The sequence below is a fragment of the Camellia sinensis genome, chromosome 14 (genome assembly GCF_055761805.1).
Source record: "Camellia sinensis isolate YWXY chromosome 14, ASM5576180v1, whole genome shotgun sequence".
Classification (NCBI taxonomy): Eukaryota; Viridiplantae; Streptophyta; class Magnoliopsida; order Ericales; family Theaceae; genus Camellia; species Camellia sinensis.
Window position 1 is genome coordinate 87,418,259 of NC_138974.1, and position 22,466 is coordinate 87,440,724.

The 22,466-nt window shown below is 41.5% G+C and overlaps 1 protein-coding gene across 1 annotated transcript; it reads left to right on the forward strand.

Moving 5' to 3' along the window:
* The first annotated feature begins 18,441 nt into the window (after positions 1–18,441).
* On the forward strand, positions 18,442–19,640 carry LOC114307571 (uncharacterized). Its single transcript, XM_082905086.1, has 4 exons — positions 18,442–18,677; positions 18,789–18,852; positions 18,912–19,369; positions 19,526–19,640. Exons 1-4 carry the CDS (start codon positions 18,442–18,444, stop codon positions 19,638–19,640), a joined length of 873 nt encoding a protein of 290 aa, XP_082761212.1.
* Positions 19,641–22,466: the final 2,826 nt, after the last annotated feature.

Consider the following 22,466-nt stretch of genomic DNA (forward strand, 5'->3'; position numbering starts at 1 on the left):
CATAGCAAATCCATATTTCATACAGGAAACATAGCAGTCATACGTGGCACATCCAATAGTAGAACTGTACAGAAGGTTATGAAGATCGAACAGTCAGAATTGATGGCCATGACATTAATACAGTAAACAGAAGTTCCAAGAATTGTAACTGACAAAGATCTCTATAAGAGTAACGGTAAACAGTAGCAGCAACAGATACTATGGATGCCACGAATATAGTTCATAAAATAGGACAATCATTTAATCAGTCAGAAAGTATTATTTTAGAAACAAAACATTTTATAATTCAAAAAATACTTATAATTCAAATATATCTTTACAAGGTTGTTATTAACAGTTGGCTCCTTGAATCACGCGGCTAGGACACGACGTCTAACCTACAGAAACACATTCAAGCAATTCACAATCACTCAATTCAGTCAGTTCTTAACTATATTCGGTTCTTTCGTTAGTTGTTCAATATGTTAACTCGATTTTTTTTGTAATCCCCTTTGAATCCATGAAATGCATGTGCATGTGAAATACATGTGAAAACCATGAAAATGTAGACCCGAAAGGTAGAAAAACGAAAAGAAAAACAAAATCGAGCCTGCCCTGAAACAGTACATGCAAAAGGCCCTAGCCGCACGTGCGAAAGTGCCACTGCACGTACGCCCCGTACGTGCAATTAAAGTAGTAGGCTCAACTTCCTGGGCCCTGCTTTCTGCACGTGCGGTCCTTCTCGCCACACGTGCGATTCTAGGTTTTTCAGAACCAAAAATCAGCTATTATATTGAAATCGAACCTTTCCAAAAACCAACTCCATTTTTATACAAATCAAGACCCAAAACCCTCTAAAACATGTTGAATAAACAATTTCTAACTTCAAACAAAATTCATTACTTTAAAACAAAACTCGATTTCCATTTGAAAGATGAAAGCCTAGAATTAATGAGTAAAATCAAACCCATGCAAATTGTAAGTTCGAAACTCAAAATCCATGGAGTTTCTTCCCCCATCTACAAGAATCATGCAAGAAACAAGTGCTTGATCATGAAAAATGCCATGTATGACCCAAGCTTAAGCCAATTCTTACACTTCTGCTCTTTAGGATTCTTAACATGAACTTACACCACCCAATCCTTAACTTCCACTTAGATTATATGAGTTCAAGGATAAAACAACTTAGATTTAAGAAGTCGGAGGAGGATTCTTACCTTGGGAAGTTAATTTGGTGAAGCTTTGCCCAATCCCCTTCTTTCTCTTGAGTTCACCTCCTAAATCTCTCTCTCTCTCTCTCTCTCTCTCTCTCTCTCTCTCTCTCTCTCACACACACACACACACACACACACACACACACACACAAAAGTCTACTAGGTTTGCGCTCTTATTATTGAGTTCCAAAGCAACAAAATATCTATTTCTAATAAACTTAATCAATCTTAAGCTTGAATTAACTTAAATCACATTCACTTAAATCAAATTAAGGCTCAATATAATATAACTAATAAACTTAGTTATGCTAAGGTAAATTAGACTCTAATTACTTAGTCCAAGCATTTAATTTTAACCTTATGATTTAACGATTCAGACAGGTCTATTTCATATACTAACGTATCTGTCAATCAAAACATAATTCAAATAGCACATGACACATAATTAACACATATATAAGCATGTTAATCACATATAAACACATAAGCAAGTGTGGTGAAAGGGATTTGGAATTACTCTATGATCTAGAGAAACCTTTCTGATCCTTGAGATAGTACCTGAAAGTGAAACAAACGCTCCAATCAGGGGTGTCGGAATTAGTATTCTGATGGGCAAGTTAGTCTTTTGGTTAAGTTTTACTTTCCTTACAAGTTATTTACTATTTTTCACATACCTTCCTTTAATCGAGGCTCATCCTTTTATATTGTTCTCTTGGGCCCATTTCTACCTTTTAGGCACCCTAACTTCGTGGTTGGGCCCCCACGACCCATGAGATATTTGACGAAGTCGGCCCTCCAGCTCATTTCTATTCGGCTCACTTTACATCAGCTAAAGCCTATACAATGGGCTTTTGGGCCGACTTATAAACGGCCTCATTGAAAAGGAATCTAGTCTAGTTGTTGTGATTATCTAGGACCTGTGCAATGAGATTAGAACATGGGGGGAGGATTTCATACAAGAAGCCTCTCGTCTTGTTTGGCTACATTGTTATGGTGTATCTTTCCATGTGTGGAACCCCAACACTTTTCATAGGATTGGTAATCTATGGGGTGATATCATTAGGATTGATTATGAGGATCCAAAATCATTAAATTTTAGAAAGATTCTGGTGCACACTAGAGTTATGAAGACTACCTGTTCTGAGGTAGTGGTGAAGTGTAACAATAAGGATTTTGTTGCTGCGATCAGAGAGGGACAGATTGATATGGTGTTTATGGAGGAAATTGACCATAAGTGCGATCTTAGTTTTATTGTTGATCATCGTTCGAAATCCTTAGACGCCAGGGGCAAGAGCTAGAAAGGGAAAAGTCATGTTAGGATGGGTAATAATGATGAGGTGGATCAGGTCTACTCTCCGCAGGTGGTAGTTAGAGCTGTAACGTCAGGCATGCATGGGTATTGGGACTTGGTGTCGGCGGTGAAGAAGTCACGCCCAGTGCATCTTCAAGGGGAGGCTAGTAATCGTGAGGGAAGTGGGCGTTTGAAATTTGTTAGGTCTTTTAATGAGTTGGGCTATGATCGAACTCAAGTGGGCTTTTTGAGAAGCTTTAGTGGCTCTCTTGGACCTTTACCTGGGCTGAACTTAGAGATTGTATTGGGTGAATCCTCAGTTGTTGAGCCTCATTTTGGTAATAGGTGCACTATAACTGATATTGAAGAGATGGGTCATAATAAGGAGGATGAGCTGATTGGCCCTGTTATTGGCAAAGATAAAAGGGTTGTGGATGAACCTGAGGTACAAGGGTCCATGGTGGGTGTTCAATCTCAGTTGGTGGAGGAGGAAATTTTTGGTAGTTTCTCAGTTATTAAGGATAGGGCTAATCCCCAGCCTAAGTAAAAAATGGAGGTTGCCAGAAAGGGTTATAAGAAACCTCTACCTATGGATTCGATCAAATGGCCTTGAAGTCACGTTACCCTTAAAGCTGCTATTGCAGCTTTATCTTTGGCCTCGACCTCAAAGTCGGGTGCTAGCAATGACATAATTATTCTCAATGAAACCCAAGACACTATGTTGATGGGTAAAGCAGTAGGTATTGAGTTCGATGATTCTAATACTATGGTGCTCAACAAAATTTCCGATTTGGAACGGAAAGTTATGACAAGGATTGAGGAAATGAGGAATCAACACATTAGGTAAGTTTCTTGTCTAGTATGGTGTCATGACCCAATCCTGCCCCTATGGATAAGGTCATAACCGGTCAGTAATCATGAGATTACCTGCGGCCTCAAACCTGATTAAACATTTTTCAATAGAAATGAGGGGCCAAATGGAAGTAGATTGAAATTTTTTTTGTCCAATGAGCTGTGCTTACATGGCAAAACAAAACATTTCAGAAGTAGTCTATAATAACTCACACACATATGCATAGAGTTAACATCTTATATTCGTCCCGGAACTTTCAGATATGTAGCTATCCAAACAAAAACTTAAGTACATAGGTGATCCAACGTGTTCACCAAAATAGTAGAAAGTGAACAAAAGATCAAAAGAACAAAAGCAAAGTCTTGTGCGTGAGACATTCGGGCTGACTCTTCAAACTGACTTCCTCTCACATTCTTCACTGAGGCTAGGTTTGGACCTCTCTTTGCCCACCTACATGCACATAAATGAGAGTGAGCGGAAGCCTAGTGAATAATATCAAAATAAAGAAATTATATGAACGAATCCATAACGGACATATCCAACAGCCTTAGGCCCATTCTTGTTTGTATCTAGTACATCAAACGGCCTCAAGCCCAAACATATCAAATGACCTCGGGCCCAATTCATCCATGTCAAACGACTTTTGGCCCATTCATTTATGTCCAACGGCCTTTGGCCCAATCATTCATGTCAAACGCCCTTTGGCCCAATTATTTATGTCAAACGGCCTTTGACCCAATCATTTATGTCAGACGGCCTTTGGCCCAGTCATTCATATGAAACGGCCTTTGGCCCAACATTCATATCAAACGGCCTTTGGTCCAACATTCATATCAGATGGCCTTTGGCCCAACATTCGTATCAAACTGCACTTGGCCCAACATTCATATCAAACGGCCTTTGGCCCGACATTCATATCAAACGGCCTTTGGCCCAATTATTCATGTTATGTGCATTTCATACTTGAGATCATAAGCATGTCGTAATCATAATCATGTTCCAACGGCTTTATTCAATCATTAGCATGACGAATAGCCAATTCATTTTAACAACTCCGTAGAACTCATACATAAGTGAGAATTTAGAAAGTAGCATACTTCAATACATTCTTATTAAGATATTACTCATAGTGTTCTGCTGATGGATTCGCCCTTGCGCTTGGCCCTACACAATTTACAACATATCGGGTCACAAGTGATTCAATCCGTTCTCGAATAATTTATTTCTCTTAGGCCTCTTTCTTATCCCTTTAACTCATTTACAATGTTCCATGCATGCCTAAGAGTACTTAGAAATGAAAGAGAACCGAAAAAGGAGGGTAAAACAACTTTTCAAAATTTCTAAAACAGGGCTCTCCGCTCGAAGCGCAGCTTTGGTCGCTCGAGCGGACCCCTTTGGTCTACAAAAGTACTAGTTGCGTGTGATTTACGCTCGAGCGAGATTCTCGACTCTCGAGTGGGGAGTTTTCGCAAAACAGGGTTCGCTGGAGCATAAAGTCTGTCGCTTGAGCCACTGTGCATTTTCTACAAAACTTTTGGGAGCCAAATTTTCACGCTCGAGCGAGACTTTCCTCGCTCGAGCGGACTGGTCGAATTCTAGGTTTTCCAGAATTCTGTTTAAAGCTAAAAATGTACTCCCAAAGGTCCAAAGCTTGCATATTTTGTACCAAATCATGGAAAAACAATGCCTAGCATGAAAACATGGGTAATTCGAAATCAATTGACCAAAAATCATGATCCATATTTCAAATCATCACAAGCTTTTCTTGTAATTTCAAAACTCATGCAATTAAGCCTTCAATTTTCATGAATCATGCATGCATGTAAAATATTTAATCCAATTCTACTTCAAATGCTAGAAATGATGCTCATAGTCATAAAGCTCAACAAAACTACACATGCATGAGTAATTTGACACTCAATTCTACATATTCAACATGCCTCATGTCAAATTTATGGCTAACTCTCACATGCATGTACTTATTAACTTCAAATTCATTATTATCAACTCAATTCTTGTTATTCATTACATAACTTGTTTGAATTCACATGATTACAAACTAAAACCCACGGGTTTGAGTTCAATCACTCACTTAGGAGCTCAAATCATCCAAATTCTAGCTAGCTCCTTGAATTAACCTTCTCAAATTCAAGCTCCTTGCTTAATTCCACAATTTTGTCTTCACCCTCTCTCTAGAACCGACCCTCTCTCTCTCTAGAGTGTAATTTCAGCCAAGAGGAGAGAAATGAGCTCAAAAGTGATTATAAGTGTAAATAAGTCACTTATATATATACTTGCCTAATCAATTTTGATTAAGGCAAATCAATTGTGCCTACTTCAATCAATTTAATCTAATTATTTTGACCCGAATCAATTTTTAATTAAACTTCACCGTAGGCTCTAAAAATTATGCTAAGCACAAAAATTCAGTCAATTTCGTTTTTTGACGCCTCTACGGTCTTTAATTAAATTTTATAGCAGAGAATCAAACAGATTTTCCTACGGTGAACAGATAGAAATTCAAAAACGCATATGATCATATAAATGGCACTCAAAATCATATTAAGCACATAATCACAATCATAATTAAGATTAATTAACATAACATGGGATAGGGTTATCATATATGGTGTAGTTTGTGTTTTTCATTTGTTTAATTATGCATCTTTTGTCATGGAACATTAGAGGTTTGGAGAGGGAGATAAAAAGGAGGAAAATCAGGAAAGTCATTGTGGGGATATATTTTCTGAGTACCAACACGTGGCATGGTGACACCGACGTGTCAACCGAGGTGCCACATATCGTGGTAGTTACGCCGAGGTGATCTCCGAGTTGCCGAGGTTACCTCCGAAGATATCGGAATCCGAGATAAGCGGATAAGGGACAAGAGTCCTAGGACAAAGAGGAGACTTAGTCAAGATAAGGATAAAGCTCTTAGGAAGTTTATCTTTATCTCTTGAGGAATCCAAAGTAAGCACTGAATTGGAGTTCATAGAAGTCATGCTTCTAATGGGACTTGGATTGAGTAAACCATAAAAGAGAGGCACCCCCGTGGGTCTAAGGTACGTAATTTATGTTTTGAGCATTAAGTTTAACACTTGATTATCTTTGAGAGAAATACTGACTTGATCGTCGGAGTGCCCCCGGGTGAAAGAACCACCGCCGGAGCCTTTCTTTCTGTTACAGGTTAGCTGAAGCTATCTATTCTGCTAGTGCTCTCCAGTTGATTACTAAACGGGCAGTGTGGTCAGATTTTTATCCACACAATTTGGCGCCTTCTGTGGGAATCTTAGAAGAATAGATGGCCAGTGATGGATAGAGGGAAAACGATGAGGGCGACACTCCTGCTGGGAGTGGCAGACCGATTGATCTAGACTTTGAAGGAGATAACCACAACACAGAAACTCATGGCCAGGGCCACGGAGAGAAAGACGTCGGCCAGGAGGGCAACACTTCAAAGAAGACAGACCAAGGCAAGTACTATAACGAAGATAACCTTCAGATATGGAGGGATAGGTGCCTACGGAGGGATGAGGAAGTAAAAGACTTGGCAAACAAGTTGGCGGACCTACAGTCGGTCGTCAACTTCATGATGCAAAATAATGTCATGCAGCCACCATACCCGTTGCAAGATACGCCGATGCCAGTAATTAATACCCAGAAGGGAGGAAGAAAAGCTATCCCCGAAGCCCCTCAGCACACCAAGAGTGGAAGCCACTCTCACCGACCTTCCAGGGAAGTCGGACGAGAGGAACCAAGGCAAGAAGAATCCCGAAGGACACATCGCATGAAGGATCCAGGGCCCAAAGAACATCGGCATGTTCAAGGACAAGCACTCTGCTTTGACACAACCCATGGAGAAAGATCGAAACGGGCCCACCACGAGGCCGAAAGTAGTGTGCCAAAAAGATTAAAGTCCAGAGATAGCCGAGCTCCAGGTAGGAGTAAGGAAGACTTGAGGGACTACTTCAAAAGGAGGCAGCAGAATGTTGAAGCATAGGTCACTTCCAAAGGTAAGCCGAGAACACCATTCTCGGTGGAACTGGACAAATTTGAAGCACCAAAGAGATTCAGTATGCCTAGGTTCCAAATTTATGATGGTAAGTCAGACCCTAACTTTCATGTTGGACTATACCTGAACTCAATGGCATTATACAGTGGGAACGAGCCGTTGCTCTGCAAAGTATTTCCCTCATCCTTTGGGGAAATTGCATCCGATTAGTTCCATAAGCTACCAAAGGGAAGCGTGAAGACATGGGAAGGCCTGGCCGAGATGTTTGTGGTTAGGTTTGTAACGAACAAACTACAGCCCTTAAGGGTCGACGCCCTGATGGCTTTAAGAATCACCAAGGAAGAAGGCCTTAGGGCCTACGCGAAGAGATACTACGAGGTGTTCAATCGAATACCCGAATGCAACCAAGAAGTGACGGTCGTATCTTTTAAGAACGGCCTGAAAGATGACTGTCCACTACAGAAGTCTTTGGCAAAAACATTGCCAAAAAGCATGGAAGAACTCATGGCGAGAATCAAAAAGTACGCCAGAGCCGAAGAAGATACGTCGGGAAACAAAGAAATAAAGCAGGAAAAAGGAAACGGCTCACCGAAGCGAGGCCGAGGTAACAACGGACCGACCAAACAAGAGACAGAATTGAAGGGTAAACAGGCAGTGACGACGGTGTTCCGAATCCCTATCCATAAAGTCTTGGATCAAATACGAAACCAACCCTATTTCAGAACTCCAGCAAGAACACTAGGGGAATTTATGGGAAGAAACGTTGGTAGGCGCTGTGCTTACCATAATGAAGAAGGACACCCAACTCAGGGTTGCAGAGCCTTAAAAGCACACTTAGAAAACCCAGTAAGGCAAGGCCATCTGAGGGACCTTGTTGACGAGGCCAGAACAAGAGAAGAACAGGCAAGATTGCCTCAAGCACCAGCAGCACCGCCTCCCCCAGCACAGCAACCACAGGCAGGAGGACCACGGGTGGTTAATGTAATCCACTCAAAGGTGAACGAAAGCGACATTCGGGGAGAAACCCAAAGAGTAAAACACCTGCAGCACGTGAACCAGGTCGGATACAAAAGACCTCGGCCTGAAGAATGCCAACGACCGATGATAACTTTCACTGAACCCGACCTGGAGTTGGTCCAACATCCGCATAATGATGCCATGGTAGTATCCCTCTAGGTTGGGGAATGCCAAGTGAAACGCATCCTAATAGATCAAGGCAGCTCTTGTGACATCATGTACGTCAGATGTTACAAGGAGCCGGGCCTTCACCCTAACGACCTGGAACAATCCCGCAACCCTATGGTCGGCTTCAATGGAACGCCGACATGGCCACTGGGCGCAGCAAGCATGGAAGTACAAGTTGGTACTAAAAAGATCAAGATAGAATTTATGGTGATTAACACACCCTCGCCATATAACATCATCTTAGGGAGACCATGGTTGCATGCAATGAGGGCAGTTCCCTCAACACTGCATCAACTACTACGGTTCCCAACAGAGCATGGGATTGAAGAAGTCAGAGGAGATCAACTGCAAGCAAAAACTTGCTCCATGGCAGCAATGAAGACTACTTGCAGCATTCAAAAGCCAAAAGAGGCAGAGATTGAAGACGAGGACATGGAGGTCCTAGAAGATGTCGGCAAGGAGCCGACCGAAAAAAGTGAAGAGACACTAAAGAAAATCCTTGTCTAGGAGGGCGACGAAGAACGCTTCTTTCTTCTTGGCTCAGGCTTAGCCGAAGAAGAGGAAAGAGAACTGGAAGATTTTTTAAGAGCCAACATTGAGGTGTTCGCCTGGACACCTTACGAGATGCCTGGAATTGACCCCGAGGTCACTTGCCACAAACTGAATGTCGACAGGTCGGCAAAACCTGTGATTCAACAAGCCAAAAGATCGACGTTGATGCACGTCGAAGCAGTAGAAGAAGAAATAGATAGACTTCTGGAGGCCAGGGCCATCCGAGAAGTTCACTACCTAACTTAGCTATCGAACACAGTAGTGGTGAAGAAGAAGAACGGCAAATGGAGGGTTTGTGTAGACTTTACCAGCCTCAACAAAGCCTGCCCCAAAGACAGCTTTCCTCTGCTCAAAATTGACCAGCTAGTAGATACAACTTCAGGACATGAAATGATGAGTTTTTTTGATGCATATAGAGGGTACCACCAGATTGTCATGAACCCTCCAGACGAGGAGAAAACCGCGTTCATCACCCCTAAAGGACTATTCTGTTAGAAGGTAATGCCTTTTGGGTTGAAAAACGCAGGAGCAACTTACCAAAGGTTAGTAACAAAAATGTTCAAGCACCTGATTGGTAGAACGGTAGAAGTCTACATCGATGACATGGTCGTGAAGACCAAGGAATCTAAGGGTCATCTTGCCGACTTAAAAGAGGTCTTTGATATACTCAAAACATATCGGCTTCGACTCAACGCGTCAAAGTGCGCGTTTGGAGTTGGATCAGGTAAGTTTTTAGGGTATCTGGTAACGAGAAAGGGCATTGAGGCCAGCCCAGACCAAATCAAGGCCATCCTAGAGCTACAGAGCCCGACGTTGGCAAAACAGGTTCAGATGCTTACCGGAAGGGTCACAGCCCTAAACAGATTCATCAGTAGAAGCTCAGATAAATGCAGACCTTTCTTCAACTTGGTGAAAAAAGCCACAGACTTTCTGTGGACAGAAGAATGCGAAGTCGCTTTAACCGACCTAAAGAGGTACTTGACCACGACTCCGATTCTTTCCAATCCAGAACCAGGGGAAGAACTATATTTGTACTTGGCAGTTTCAGAACACGCAGTCAGTGCAATACTAATCCGAGAAGAAAAATGGGAGCAAAAGGCTATTTACTATGTAAGCAAAACTCTAGCCAGCGCAGAAACAAGGTATCTACCACTGGAGAAATTAATGCTAGCCTTAGTAATGGCTTCAAAGAAGCTGAACCATTACTTTCAGGCACATAAAATTGTGGTCTTAACAGAGCATCCATTGAAGTCCTTATTACAGCAAGGAGACTTAACAGGAAGGATAGCAAGATGGGCCGTAGCCCTAGGTCAGTATGATCTGGAGTTCAGGCCGAGAACAGCGATTAAAGGCCAAGTTTTGGCCGACTTCGTCGCAGAATTCACCCCCGAAACCACCGAACATCGGGCTCCGTTGAGCCAGGATGAGCATTGTCCCAGCAAGCAAGGAGAATCTTAGCCAAAGACCAAAGAGTAAAGGAAGGAAAAACTCAGACCCTGCAGCATCTACATCGGCGACTCATTCAGACTGTTTGTCGATGGAAGTTCAAACCGACAAGGTGCAGGGGCAGGAGTACTGTTGATATCTCCAGTTGGAGAAATAATAGAACAGTCCATCTGTTTGGGGTTCAAGGCCTCAAACAATGAAGCGGAATACGAAGCATTAATTGCAGGGCTAAAACTAGCAGTAGCAGCAGAAGCAGATGAGGTAATAGTTTTTTGTGATTCACAACTTATTGTTAACCAGTCCACAAGTGAATTTGCAGCCAGGGACGAAAGGATGTCGGCATATGCAAAAGAGGTCATCAGATTAGCAGCCCTATTTCAGAACTGCCGACTACTCCAAGTTAGTCGAGATGACAACACCCACGCCGACGCGTTGGCTAACCTGGCAAGTTTAATATAGACTGGAAAAACAAGGACAATTATGATCGACTATATGTCGGGCCCGAGCATAGAAAAAGAGAACACAGAGCGGCAAGCAATGTGTGTGGACATGGGGCCAAGCTGGATGGATACAATTGTTGCATTCCTGAAAAAAGGAAAGCTGCCAGAAGATCGTAAGGAGGCACACAAAGTCAGGCTAAAATCGGCAAGATTCAGTCTGACAGAAGATGGACACCTCTACAGAAGGTCCTTCGCTGGACCACTTTTAAGGTGCGTACACCCTTTACAGGTTGAAGATTTCCTGTATGAAATTCATGAAGGAATTTGTGGAAGCCATGCTGGGGGCAGATCATTAGCCCACAGGGCCATTACCCAGGGGTATTGGTGGCCCTACATGCAGAAGGATGATGAAGCCTACGTAAAGAAGTGTGAACAATGCCAAAAGTTTGCACCTTCGATACATCAGCCAGTTGCTGACCTAAACCCAGTATCCAGCCCTTGGCCGTTTGCCCAATGGGGCATGGATCTGGTTGGGAAACTTCCCCAGGCAACTGGGCAGAGAAAATACTTGCTGGTGGCAACAGATTTTACAAAATGGATAGAGGCAGAACCTCTTGCCAAAATCCGAGATGTGGACGTCAAGAACTTTATATGGAGAAACATCATCACCAGATTTGGGATTCCAAGAGCAATAGTTGCCGACAACGGAACACAGTTTGACAGCAAACTCATCAAGAACTTTTGTGCGAAATTCAAGATCAAAAGTTACTTTTCAACACCAAGTTTTCCCTAAAGTAATGGGCAAGCAGAAGCATCCAACAAAGTAATTTTGGATGGAATAAAGAAGAGGCTTCAGGCAGCAAAAAGAAAGTGGGTAGACGAATTGCCCAACGTGCTTTGGGCATATCGGACTACGCCGAGAAGATCATCAGGGGAATCCCCCTTTACCATGGCTTATGGCACATAAGCAGTCATCCCATTAGAGATCGGCATCCCAGGGAGCGGGACCCAGGGAGTAGAGAATGGCACCAATGACATACTCTTGGCCCGAGATCTGGATCTTCTGGAAGAACGAAGAGAAAAAGCTGCAATTCAGCTGGCAGTATACCAGCAACAGCTTGCCAGAGCTTACAACAAGAAGGTTAATCCAAGAGAATTTCAAGTCGGCGACCTAGTCTTGAGAAAAGTCGTCGGTAACAAGAAGGATCCCAGAGAGGGCAAGCTTGGCCCAAACTGGGAAGGACCCTACAGAATTACTTCAGTATTAGGCAATGGAGCTTATCGGCTTAAAGATAACGAGGGCAAAGCACTGCCAAGACCTTGGAACACTTGTAATTTGAAATTTTTCTATCATTAGATGTGCATTATTTTTTGGCCGATGTCATCAATAAAGTTTTTTCAGAGTTCTTTCAACACATATGACTGATAAAATTACATATTCTTTGGAGACATGAATAATGAGAACCCAAGTAGAACTCAGGTTCACATTGGGGGCAGGGAGAACAAGAATGCGTTTACCACTTGTTGAAATTTATAACAATTTACAAGTTGGAATTAAGCTGATTCCTTATCTTCACTTGTTGAAATTTGTAGCAATTTACAAGTTGAAGTTAAGCCGAGATTATTCCTTAATTCACTTGTTGAAATTTGTAGCAATTTACAAGTTAGAATTAAGCTGATTCCTTATCTTCACTTGTTGAAATTTGTAGCAATTTACAAGTTGAAGTTAAGCCGAGATTATTCCTTAATTCACTTGTTGAAATTTGTAGCAATTTACAAGTTGGAATTAAGCTGATTCCTTATCTTCACTTGTTGAAATTTGTAGCAATTTACAAGTTGAAGTTAAGCCGAGATTATTCCTTAATTCACTTGTTGAAATTTGTAGCAATTTACAAGTTGGAATTAAGCTGATTCCTTATCTTCACTTGTTGAAATTTGTAGCAATTTACAAGTTGAAGTTAAGCCGAGATTATTCCTTAATTCACTTGTTGAAATTTGTAGCAATTTACAAGTTGGAATTAAGCTGATTCCTTATCTTCACTTGTTGAAATTCATAGCAATTTATAAGTTGGAATTAAGCTGATTCCTTGTCTTCACTTGTTGAAATTCCTAGCAATTTACAAGTTGAAATTTAGCCGAGATTACTACTTTTCTTCGCTTGTTGAAATTTGTAGCAATTTACAAGCTGAAGCGAAGCCGAGGTTATTGCGTAAAGCCCTTATAGCAAAATATAGGTTGTCTAAACCAAAGGAAGATGCTTAACGCTTGTTGAAATTTGTAGTAATTTACAAGCTGATGTTAAGCCAACATGTGATCATCCGTTGAAATTTGCAGCAATTTACAGGTTGAAGTAAAAGCTAAGTATATTGTTTAAATACTTGTTGAAATTTGTAGCAATTTACAAGTAGATCATTATTTAACACTTGTTATAACTTGAGAACAGTTTACAGTATATGTTAACACTTGTTGAAATTTGTAGCAATTTACAAGTAGGTTAGACCGAGATCACTGTTTACATACTTGTTGAAATTTGAGAAGAAGCTTGCAAAGTTAACATTGAGTAGTACATGTTTCATACTTCTTAAAATCTATGACAAGTTTGCAGGACAGTATCTTGCCGAAGTAAAGCTTGTAGTTATTATACCCGAGGTATGTTACCCCGAGAAGCTTGCACAAAGGTGGCAAGATATGAAAGGCGTGTAACACATGCCAAGTATAGAATCACACAGAAGTAATCCAGAGAAAATAAAAATTGAAGTATTTAGTGGAAAACAGTTGCAGTTGTATACACACATCGGCCATAAGAGGGAGCTTACATTGTCCAGAAATTGAAACAAAGTACAAAGTACAAAAAAAGAAAGACATCAAAGTTGTGATTCCTCAGCCCAAGGAGCAGTTTGGGTCTGGACCTCGGAAGTTTCTTGCGAAACCACTTCGGCAACCTTCTCTGCCACCAGTTCGGCGTCAATCTCTGCTATTGTTTTATCAAGACTTCTTTCAGACAGAAGAAGGTCGGATGATAGCTGCCCTGGAACAGCCTCCTTGGACACCTCCTCAACCTCACCATCTTCTTCATCTTGAGTTAAGTTGATGACCTGCTCAGTGGAAGGAAAGGACTTGGCTTCAGCAGCATCCTTGGATTTCCTCACTAGGGCCTCATCATCATTGTTGTTTTCATCCTCAGCCTCAGACTCTGATTCATCTTCAGCTTGGCTTGGAGGTGGAGGTGGAGGTGGAGGAAATGGGAGAGGAATAACATCAGCATTGCGGAAAGGCGAGTCAACAGGGAGATCAAGTTTTTTTATCAGGGACATCCAACCAAGGGAAAATCCCCTGTTGTATGCCTACCTAACTTGAAGTTTGTAATCCTCAGTGACGTCGGCCACGCCCTGAGCATATGCCTTCTCATCAACCTCTTTGATTTCGGCTTCCTTTGTGGCCAAGGCTTCCTGAAGTTCCTTCTCGGCCTGGGCCGCTCTCGCCTCGGCCTCTTTCTTTTGGGATTCAGCAACTGTCTTGATAGCCTCAGCAGATTCAGCCTTTTCCTCGGCTAAGGTTTGGGCTTTGGTGGCAGCCTCGGCCTGATCCTCCAATTTTTTCATCTTTAATTCAAGAGATTTATTCTCCTTTTTGAGGGAAGAAACCTCCCTCCTCAGGTCGACCAGCTTCTCTCGATTTTGGAAAGATTGCATTGAAAATGAGTGGGCATGCTGGATGGCCTGAAAGAAAACAGAAGTGTTAGAAAATATTTTTAAGTACAAAACAGAATAGAAGAAAAAGTACTAAGCAGGAACGCTTACTTGGACAGAGTGCTGGAGCATTAGGGCATAGTTCTCATATTCACTATACCCGGCATTCCGCTCCAAATCACCAGGAAGGAGCAGCGCCGTAGTAAGGGCAACGCCGACATTAATGTCATCGGCGCTTTCATTGGTCATTATGCGCCTATCTTCCAGAGTAATCTGGGGAGCCCAAGGAACATCAGATTTTTTGGACCCCGAGGTCGTCGCAGACAACGACCTCAGCTTCTCGGGTTGAGTAGATTCTAATGGCTGGGATTTTGCACGCCTCTTCCCAGCGGAAGGTTGAGATTTGCTGCTTTCAGCCAGCTTGGAGATGGGTAGAGCATCCTCAGCCTCAACCTCAGTAGCCTTGGTCTTAGGCTGGGCCTTCTTGGTTCTTCTTGGCTTCGGTGGGGGCATAGGTTGTGTCGGAACAGCATCGACGTCGGTTGGAAGATCGACTAGGAGATCTTGGGCGATAGGCTTTGGGCGAACCATCTCAGCAGTTTTTAGGAGTCTTTGCCAACGTTTTCTTTCTGGTATTGGGATTAGGTATGGGGCAGAAGTTGATGGTTGGCCGGCTGGATCAGAGGTTGACCCTTGGTCAGCCCGAGATGTTGATGCTGTTTGAAAAGTAGTAGCAGAGGGAGGAGATAGGCTCTTCTTCTTTTTTTTTGGGACGTCGGGCAGAGTTGATTTGTATGTTGGAATAAAGTTCAGCACCAGTGGAGCCTTGCGCCTCTGGATGGGAAGATCTAGGAGCTTTTTCAGGTCTTTGCCTAGGAAGTATGATTGGCGAAAGTTTTTTGGTGGCTGATGAAGATCTGCAGGACAAACAAACAGACATTTGAAATAGACAAAGTTTTGAAAACTTGAAAAGAAACAACTAGGTATTGACGCTGGGCTCTTACCCTTGCCCTCTTTAACTGTTCGAGGAAGAGGGTAGAGGTGAACATCTTCGTCTGGGCTAAATTCCCAACTTCCCGAAGCAATAACAAAGTCATCCCCGGCTCCCTTGTTGGAGTCTGGGAGGTCGGCTACAATTTTGAACTCGGTGGACCTCGGCTTGAGGTAGTAGACGTAACCTTTTTCCTTCAGGTTAAGTGGACACATGGTATAACAATATTGTATATCGGCAAGGGTGATTCTAACGTTTTCTTGTCTAGCTAAGGCGATGATACCAAAAATCACTCGATAAGAGTTTATGGCAAGTTGCATAGGGTTCAACCTATAGTAGTGGAGAACTTCGCGAAAAAGGGGATTAAGTGGAAGCCGAAGTCCGCATTCAGTAAAGGCTACAATAGGAAAGGGCATCGTATGATCTGTGGGCATGATGGAATCGTCATCCCCAGCTAGCCTGAGGTGAACATCGGTAGGGATGGAGAACTCCTGCCTAAAGTATTCGAGTTTGGTTGGGGTGTTTACCCTATGTCTCCACATATCCATAACGACGGCCTAAGTTCAGAAGGCTAGGTTTTAGAAAGAAGGTGCTCTTAAAGGGTTATTGGAACCTCGGCAAAGCCCTAGGTAAGGACTGATAAGGTTTGTTTCAGTTTTTCCTAAAAATTAAAGGTTCTATAGACAAATCCCAAACCTAAAACTATGAAGGCAAAGATTGAAAAGCAAGAATTAAATATAGAGATCTGGAAAGAAAAAACAGAAAACAAGAAACACAGAATGACGTTTCAGAATCAACGAATAGAGGTATGGTTCTCAAAAGGGAAAGAAATACAGAAGTAAACAAGTCAAGAACAGTGGCAAGAAAAGTGTTGAAATAGTGCAAGTGTTCAAGATATGAGCAAAATCATGGAACAAACACATCCAGATGAACAATCCAAGGTTTGAACAAAACAAAAATGGCAGCAAGTAAAAGCGCATAGAAGAAATTGGGAATAAAAGGAACAGAATCTTACCAGAACAAATGGAGCTGGAATGAAAGTCGCCGAGGTAGGGCAACGATTGCAGACACAACAGAACGGCAAGCGCTTCGCTAAAATGGAGGAATGAAGACGGTTGTAGAGCTTGGAGTTAGAACAATGGTGGATTTGAGAAAGTTTAGAGAGAGAGAGAGCCAGAAATTCGAATGCATAAAGTAAAGGAGAGAAGAGAGAAAGAAAGGTTTTATCAAAAACTTGAAACGGCGACAAAACAGGGCATTTATTGTGCCTGGAGGAACGCGTGCGTCAGACGGCGCAGACAGAGGAAAGACGGCTTATAGGCGCGTCACGGACAGAGGCTAATAAGGATATAACGCGTGAGTAAAACGGTTGAAAATTGATGTATGACAGTTCATACGCATGAAGGGATTCATTTGAATTCTTATTCTCCGAAAAGAACACGTCGGCCTGAAATGAATGATCTCGGCTAAACAGTTTTTTGAGTCAAATATACAGAAAGGAATATCAATATAGGTTCCCTCACCTTAGAATGCCGAGGTAATAGAAACTAGGGGGCAATTGTGGGGATATATTTTCTGAGTACCAACACGTGGCATGGTGACACTGACGTGTCAGCCGAGGTGCCACATATCGTGGTAGTTACACCGAGGTGATCCCGGAGTTGCCGAGGTTACCTCTGAAGATATCGGAATCCGAGATAAGCAGATAAGGGACAAGAGTCCTAGGACAAAGAGGAGACTTAGTCAAGATAAGGATAAAGCTCTTAGGGAGTTTATCTTTATCTCTTGAGGAATCCAAAGTAAGCACTGAATTGGAGTTCATAGAAGTCATGCTTCTAGTGGGACTTGGATTGAGTAAACTATAAAAGAGAGGCACCCCCGTGGGTCTAAGGTACGTAATTTATGTTTTGAGCATTAAGTTTAACACTTGATTATCTTTGAGAGAAATACTGACTTGATCGTCGGAGTGCCCCCGGGTGGAAGAACCACCGCCGGAGCCTTTTCTTTTTGTTACAGGTTAGCTGAAGCCATCTATTCTGCCGGTGCTCTCCAGTTGATTACTAAGCGGGCAGTGTGGTCAGATTTTTACCCACACAGTCATCAAAGATGAGAAGGTGGATATGGCTCTTTTTCAAGAAATTAAGAGAGCTAATGTTAGTATGCAGATGGTGAGATCAGTTTGGCCTTTGATAGTTTTGAGCTTATGGAAGTTGTAGCTAATGGTACTACTGGTGGGCTGTTATGTGTGTGGAACCCTAGGGTTTTTGTGCTTCAGGATAGTTGTTGCTCTAGGAATTTTATTGTGCTTGCTAGAAAGGTAAGATCAGAATTTGAATGTGGGATTGTCAGCCTGTATGCTCCTAATGAAGTGTCCAAGAGCAGAGATTTATGGGATCCGTTAGTTAGAATCAAACCATTGTTCCCCAAACCCTGGTGCATTGGGGGTGATTTTAATGAAATTAGGACTATTGGTGAAAGGGTTGGTTGCTCTAAGAGAAGTGTGGGTATGCAGGATTTCAATGAGTTTGTTGACATTATTGAAGGGGATGAGCTGCCAATGTTACAGAGGAAGTTTACTTGGAGCAATTCTAGTGAGAATGGAAATGAAGTCGTATGATAGGTTCATCCTAGACTCTAAGTGGCTTGTGGGCTTTGATTTTAAGTGTTGGGGGCTACCTAGGTCTGTATTTGACCATTGCCCTATTATCCTGAAAAATGATGCTAAGGATTGCGGGCCTAGGCCTTTTGGGTTCATGAATTATTAGGCTCTCCATTCTAGGTTTCTACCTATGGCTAAGAAGGTATGGCTTGAAGTAGCTTTCGATGGGTGGGCAGGTTATAAATTGTTCAACAAGTTAGGCACCTTAAAGAAGCATTTGAAGGAGTGGAATTCCTCTATGTTTGGTAATCTCACATCTCAATTGAAACTTGCTGAGGTGGAATTCCACCATCTGGACTTGCTAGCTAAGTCCAAAGAGTTGATAGCTCAAGAGAGGTGTAGGAAAGTAGAATTGAGAGAGGCAATGTGAAAATTAAACAAGAGTACTTAGTTGTTTTTGCTTCAGAAATCCAGACAAGATTGGTCACTCAGAGGTGATAAAAATACAAGGTATTTCTATTTGTTGGTGAAGTGCAGACATAATATTAATGTTATTAACTCAGTGGTAGTTAATGGGGTGGTGTGTAAGAAACCAGCAACTGTAAAACATGGGGTGTGGAATCACTGTAAGAGTGTATTTTCAGAACCATGGAAGATTAGACCCAAAATGGGGGAGTTTTCCAAACTTCTGTCGAATCCAAAGCATCTAATCTTGTAAAGGAGTTCACAGAATCTGAGGTGTGGTGTGCCTTGAAGAATTATGATGGAAATAAGGTACCGGGGCCAGATGGGTTTAATCCTTTTACTATCAAGAAGTGTTGGAAATTTATGAAAAGGGATATAATGCTATTTTTTCAAGAGTTCTTTGCCAATGGTAAGTTGGTCTCAGGCCCCACCTCTTCATTTATAGCTCTTATTCCAAAAAATGAAAACCCCATTTGCCTTAATGACTATAGGCCAATCAGCCTTTTTGGTTCTATATATAAGATTCTTGCTAAGGTACTATCAGATAGATTGAAGTTAGCTCTCTCATCCATTATTAGTCCATCCCAGTCAGCTTTCTTGGGGGGAAGATTCATTCTTGATAGGGTGTTGGTAGCTAATGAGGTGTTGGATTGGTAGAGAAGTAAGAAGATGAAAGGTGTGGTTATAAAACTTGATTTTGAAAAAGCATATGATTGTGTGAAATGGAATTTCTTGCTCAATATGATGGAAAAATTTGCCTTTAATCATAAGTGGAGATCTTGGATTAAAAATTGTGTCACCAATGCCAGGCTCTCAGTACTAGTCAATGGTAGTCCTACAACTGAGTTTAATGTCGAAAGGGGTTTAAGACAAGGGGATCTTCTTTCTCCCTTCTTGTTTGATATGATTGTGGGAAGGTCTTAATATTCTGATTTTGAGGGCTAGAGAGTTGGGACTCCTGAATATGACTGATATTGGGAATGATTGGGTCAAAGTATCCCATCTTCAGTTCGCGAACGATACTATCTTATTCTGTGAGGCCAACTGGGATGAACTTCTGTGTATCAAAAGGTTACTAAGAAGCTTCGAAGTTGTTTCTGGGCTCAAGATCAATTATAGCAAAAGCATGGTTATTGGGTTTGGTGTGGAAGAGGATCTTATGGAACAGTTTGCTGATAAGCGTATGTTCCATGGGTGTACTTCTTATTACCTTTTTGAGATTACCTCTTGGGGCTAGTCCCAGACTTAAATCCACTTGGGCCCTTATTGTCAAGCAATTTAAGGTTAAGCTTGCTAGCTAGAAGAGAAGGAATTTGTCTTTTGGTGGCAGACTCTCTTTGATTAAATCTGTGCTGAGTAATCTGCCCGTTTATTACATGTCCATGTTCAAGCTGTCGAAAGGAGTCACTAAACAACTTGATCGAATTTAGGCATCCTTTTTGTAGGGAGGTTCTGATCTGAAGAAAAAATTGCATATGGTAAAGTGGAGTAAAGCCACTAAAGACTTGAGAGTTGTGGCTTGGGCATTAGGAGAGTTAGGGATGTGAATTTGTGTCTTCTAGCCAAGTGGTGGTAGAGGTTTGGGTGTGTGGAGAAGGCCCTTTGGAAAGATATCATTTGTAGCAAGTATAAGTTAGCTCGTAACTCTTGGCTACCTTCGGTTGATTCTCACATAAGAGGGTCCAAAGTTTGGACTGACTTATTGTCAGTGGTTTTTTTCTAGGCCTACCTTCTATGACTTTTTGCGTTCCAATGTTAGCATTATTCTAGGTGATGGTATGAGATGCTCCTTCTGGAATGATGTGTGGATTGGTGATGGTTGCTTGAAAAATGATTTCCCTAGATTGTATCTGCTTTCACTGGAGAAAGATGCCTCTGTTTTTGATATTTTCAGTTCTAGATCTTCATCTAATCGGTGGGTGTTTACGTTTAGAATACACCTATTTACCTAGGAATCCGATGACTTCTCCTCTCTTGTTCTTCTACTGAATTCTGCACCAGCATTAAGGCAATGAGAGGTGAATAAATTGGTATGGAAGTTGGGTGCCTTTATACTCAGTGAAATCAGCTTGTCCTTCAATGATAGCCCACGTTCAATGGTGCCTAAGCTATTGTGAAAGGGCATCTCACATGTTGGTTGGCATGGAGAGGTCAGCTAAAAACATCAGTGTTTCTTCAAAGTATTGGTGTCCTTGATTCCAATGGAAGTTCCCTATGTTGCTTCTATAATTCTTGTGCTGAAGATGTGAGTCATGTTCTTATACACTGTCATTTCTCTTGGATAATTCTGGTCAAATCTGGTTAATTGGTGGAGTTTGGAATGGGTTGTGCAGGAATCTGTTAATCATCTGTTGGATTGGTGGAGTGGTTTTAAATTCAAGAAAATGTGTAGGTGTATGTGGGAAGCTTTGCTATCTGTGGTTATGTGATTTGTGTGGAAGGCTAGGAACGAAATCAAACTCGCTGGTAAAATGGTTAGCTGGAGTGAGGTCTGTGACTCCATTAAGCTGCACATTGCTTTTTTAGAGAAATACCATATTAAGGAGGTGGATTTCTCAATCAATGATTTGATTTTTAATTTGAAAGCCATCAGGGGACTATGAGGGGTGTCTGTCTATGTTTGGGGCTAGTGTGTTTTTGCCTCAGTTGTATGTTTTCTTGATTTTGGTTTGTGTGTCCATTGGTTGAGTTCTCCTAAACCAGTCAGGTAGGTGCTGCATATGATTGGGTGGCCTTTCTTGTGCCAACCTAATTAGGATAAGTCAGTTTCACTATGATGCTTATAGCACTTCCATTGTCTGTCTTTATTGATGTATGATGTTAATGATTTATTCTTGGTTCTGATTCAATGAAGTTTATTTTTTACTGATCAAAAAAATTATATATATGGAGAAATAAAATAAATAGAATATAAGAAGTGAGTTTAGTTCTCATCTAAAAATTTCACCACCAAACTACTATAATAAAAATCACCAATACATCTCACTAAAATATTTAATACTTAAAAAATACGAAATTTCACAACTTGTGCGAACATAACTGGGATGAGGAGGAATCACTATGATGCTTATAGCACTCTTTTTTTTTTCTTCTTTTTTTTATATCTTTATTGATGTAAGATGCAAAAATTTATCCTTAGTTCAGATTTAATAAATTTTATAATTTTGTTGATAAAAAAAAAAGAAAAAAAAAAAAAGAAAAAGAAAAAGATCAACTAGAGCTGATTGAAGAACCCTCTCCAATGAAGTTGTTGATCATCATCAAATTCAACGAGGTACTACTACTACTAATGGTGTTATTACAGTTATCGAGAAACTCCCCAAATAAAATGAAGAAGATTTTAGACTAAGAAGAATTACGGAGCTTCTTAATAATCTTCCACTTAATTCTCTGAGATGCTCTGGGATAAAGTTCTCTCTCGCCAAGAGACACTTTTTCCAGAAAGATGGGGAGATCATATACAGTGTTCCTTCAAGATGAAAACTATAGATTTAAGGCAAGGAGGAGGTGGTGGCGGTGGCGGTGGCGGTGGTGGCAGCAGCTGCAGAGGATGAGCGACACAAAGAGGGGAGGGGAAGTCTAAAGAGCGTTGTCTATTCTGCTTTTCTTGATTTCAATGAGAATTTGTCCTGCTCTTTGAGAAAGTCTTTGGTTATTAGGGTACTAGTGAATGTTTCAGAAACACCAAGTCACAACTCCAGAAAAACAATCTAGATTCAATTTTTATACAATGAAATCATGTTTAAATTG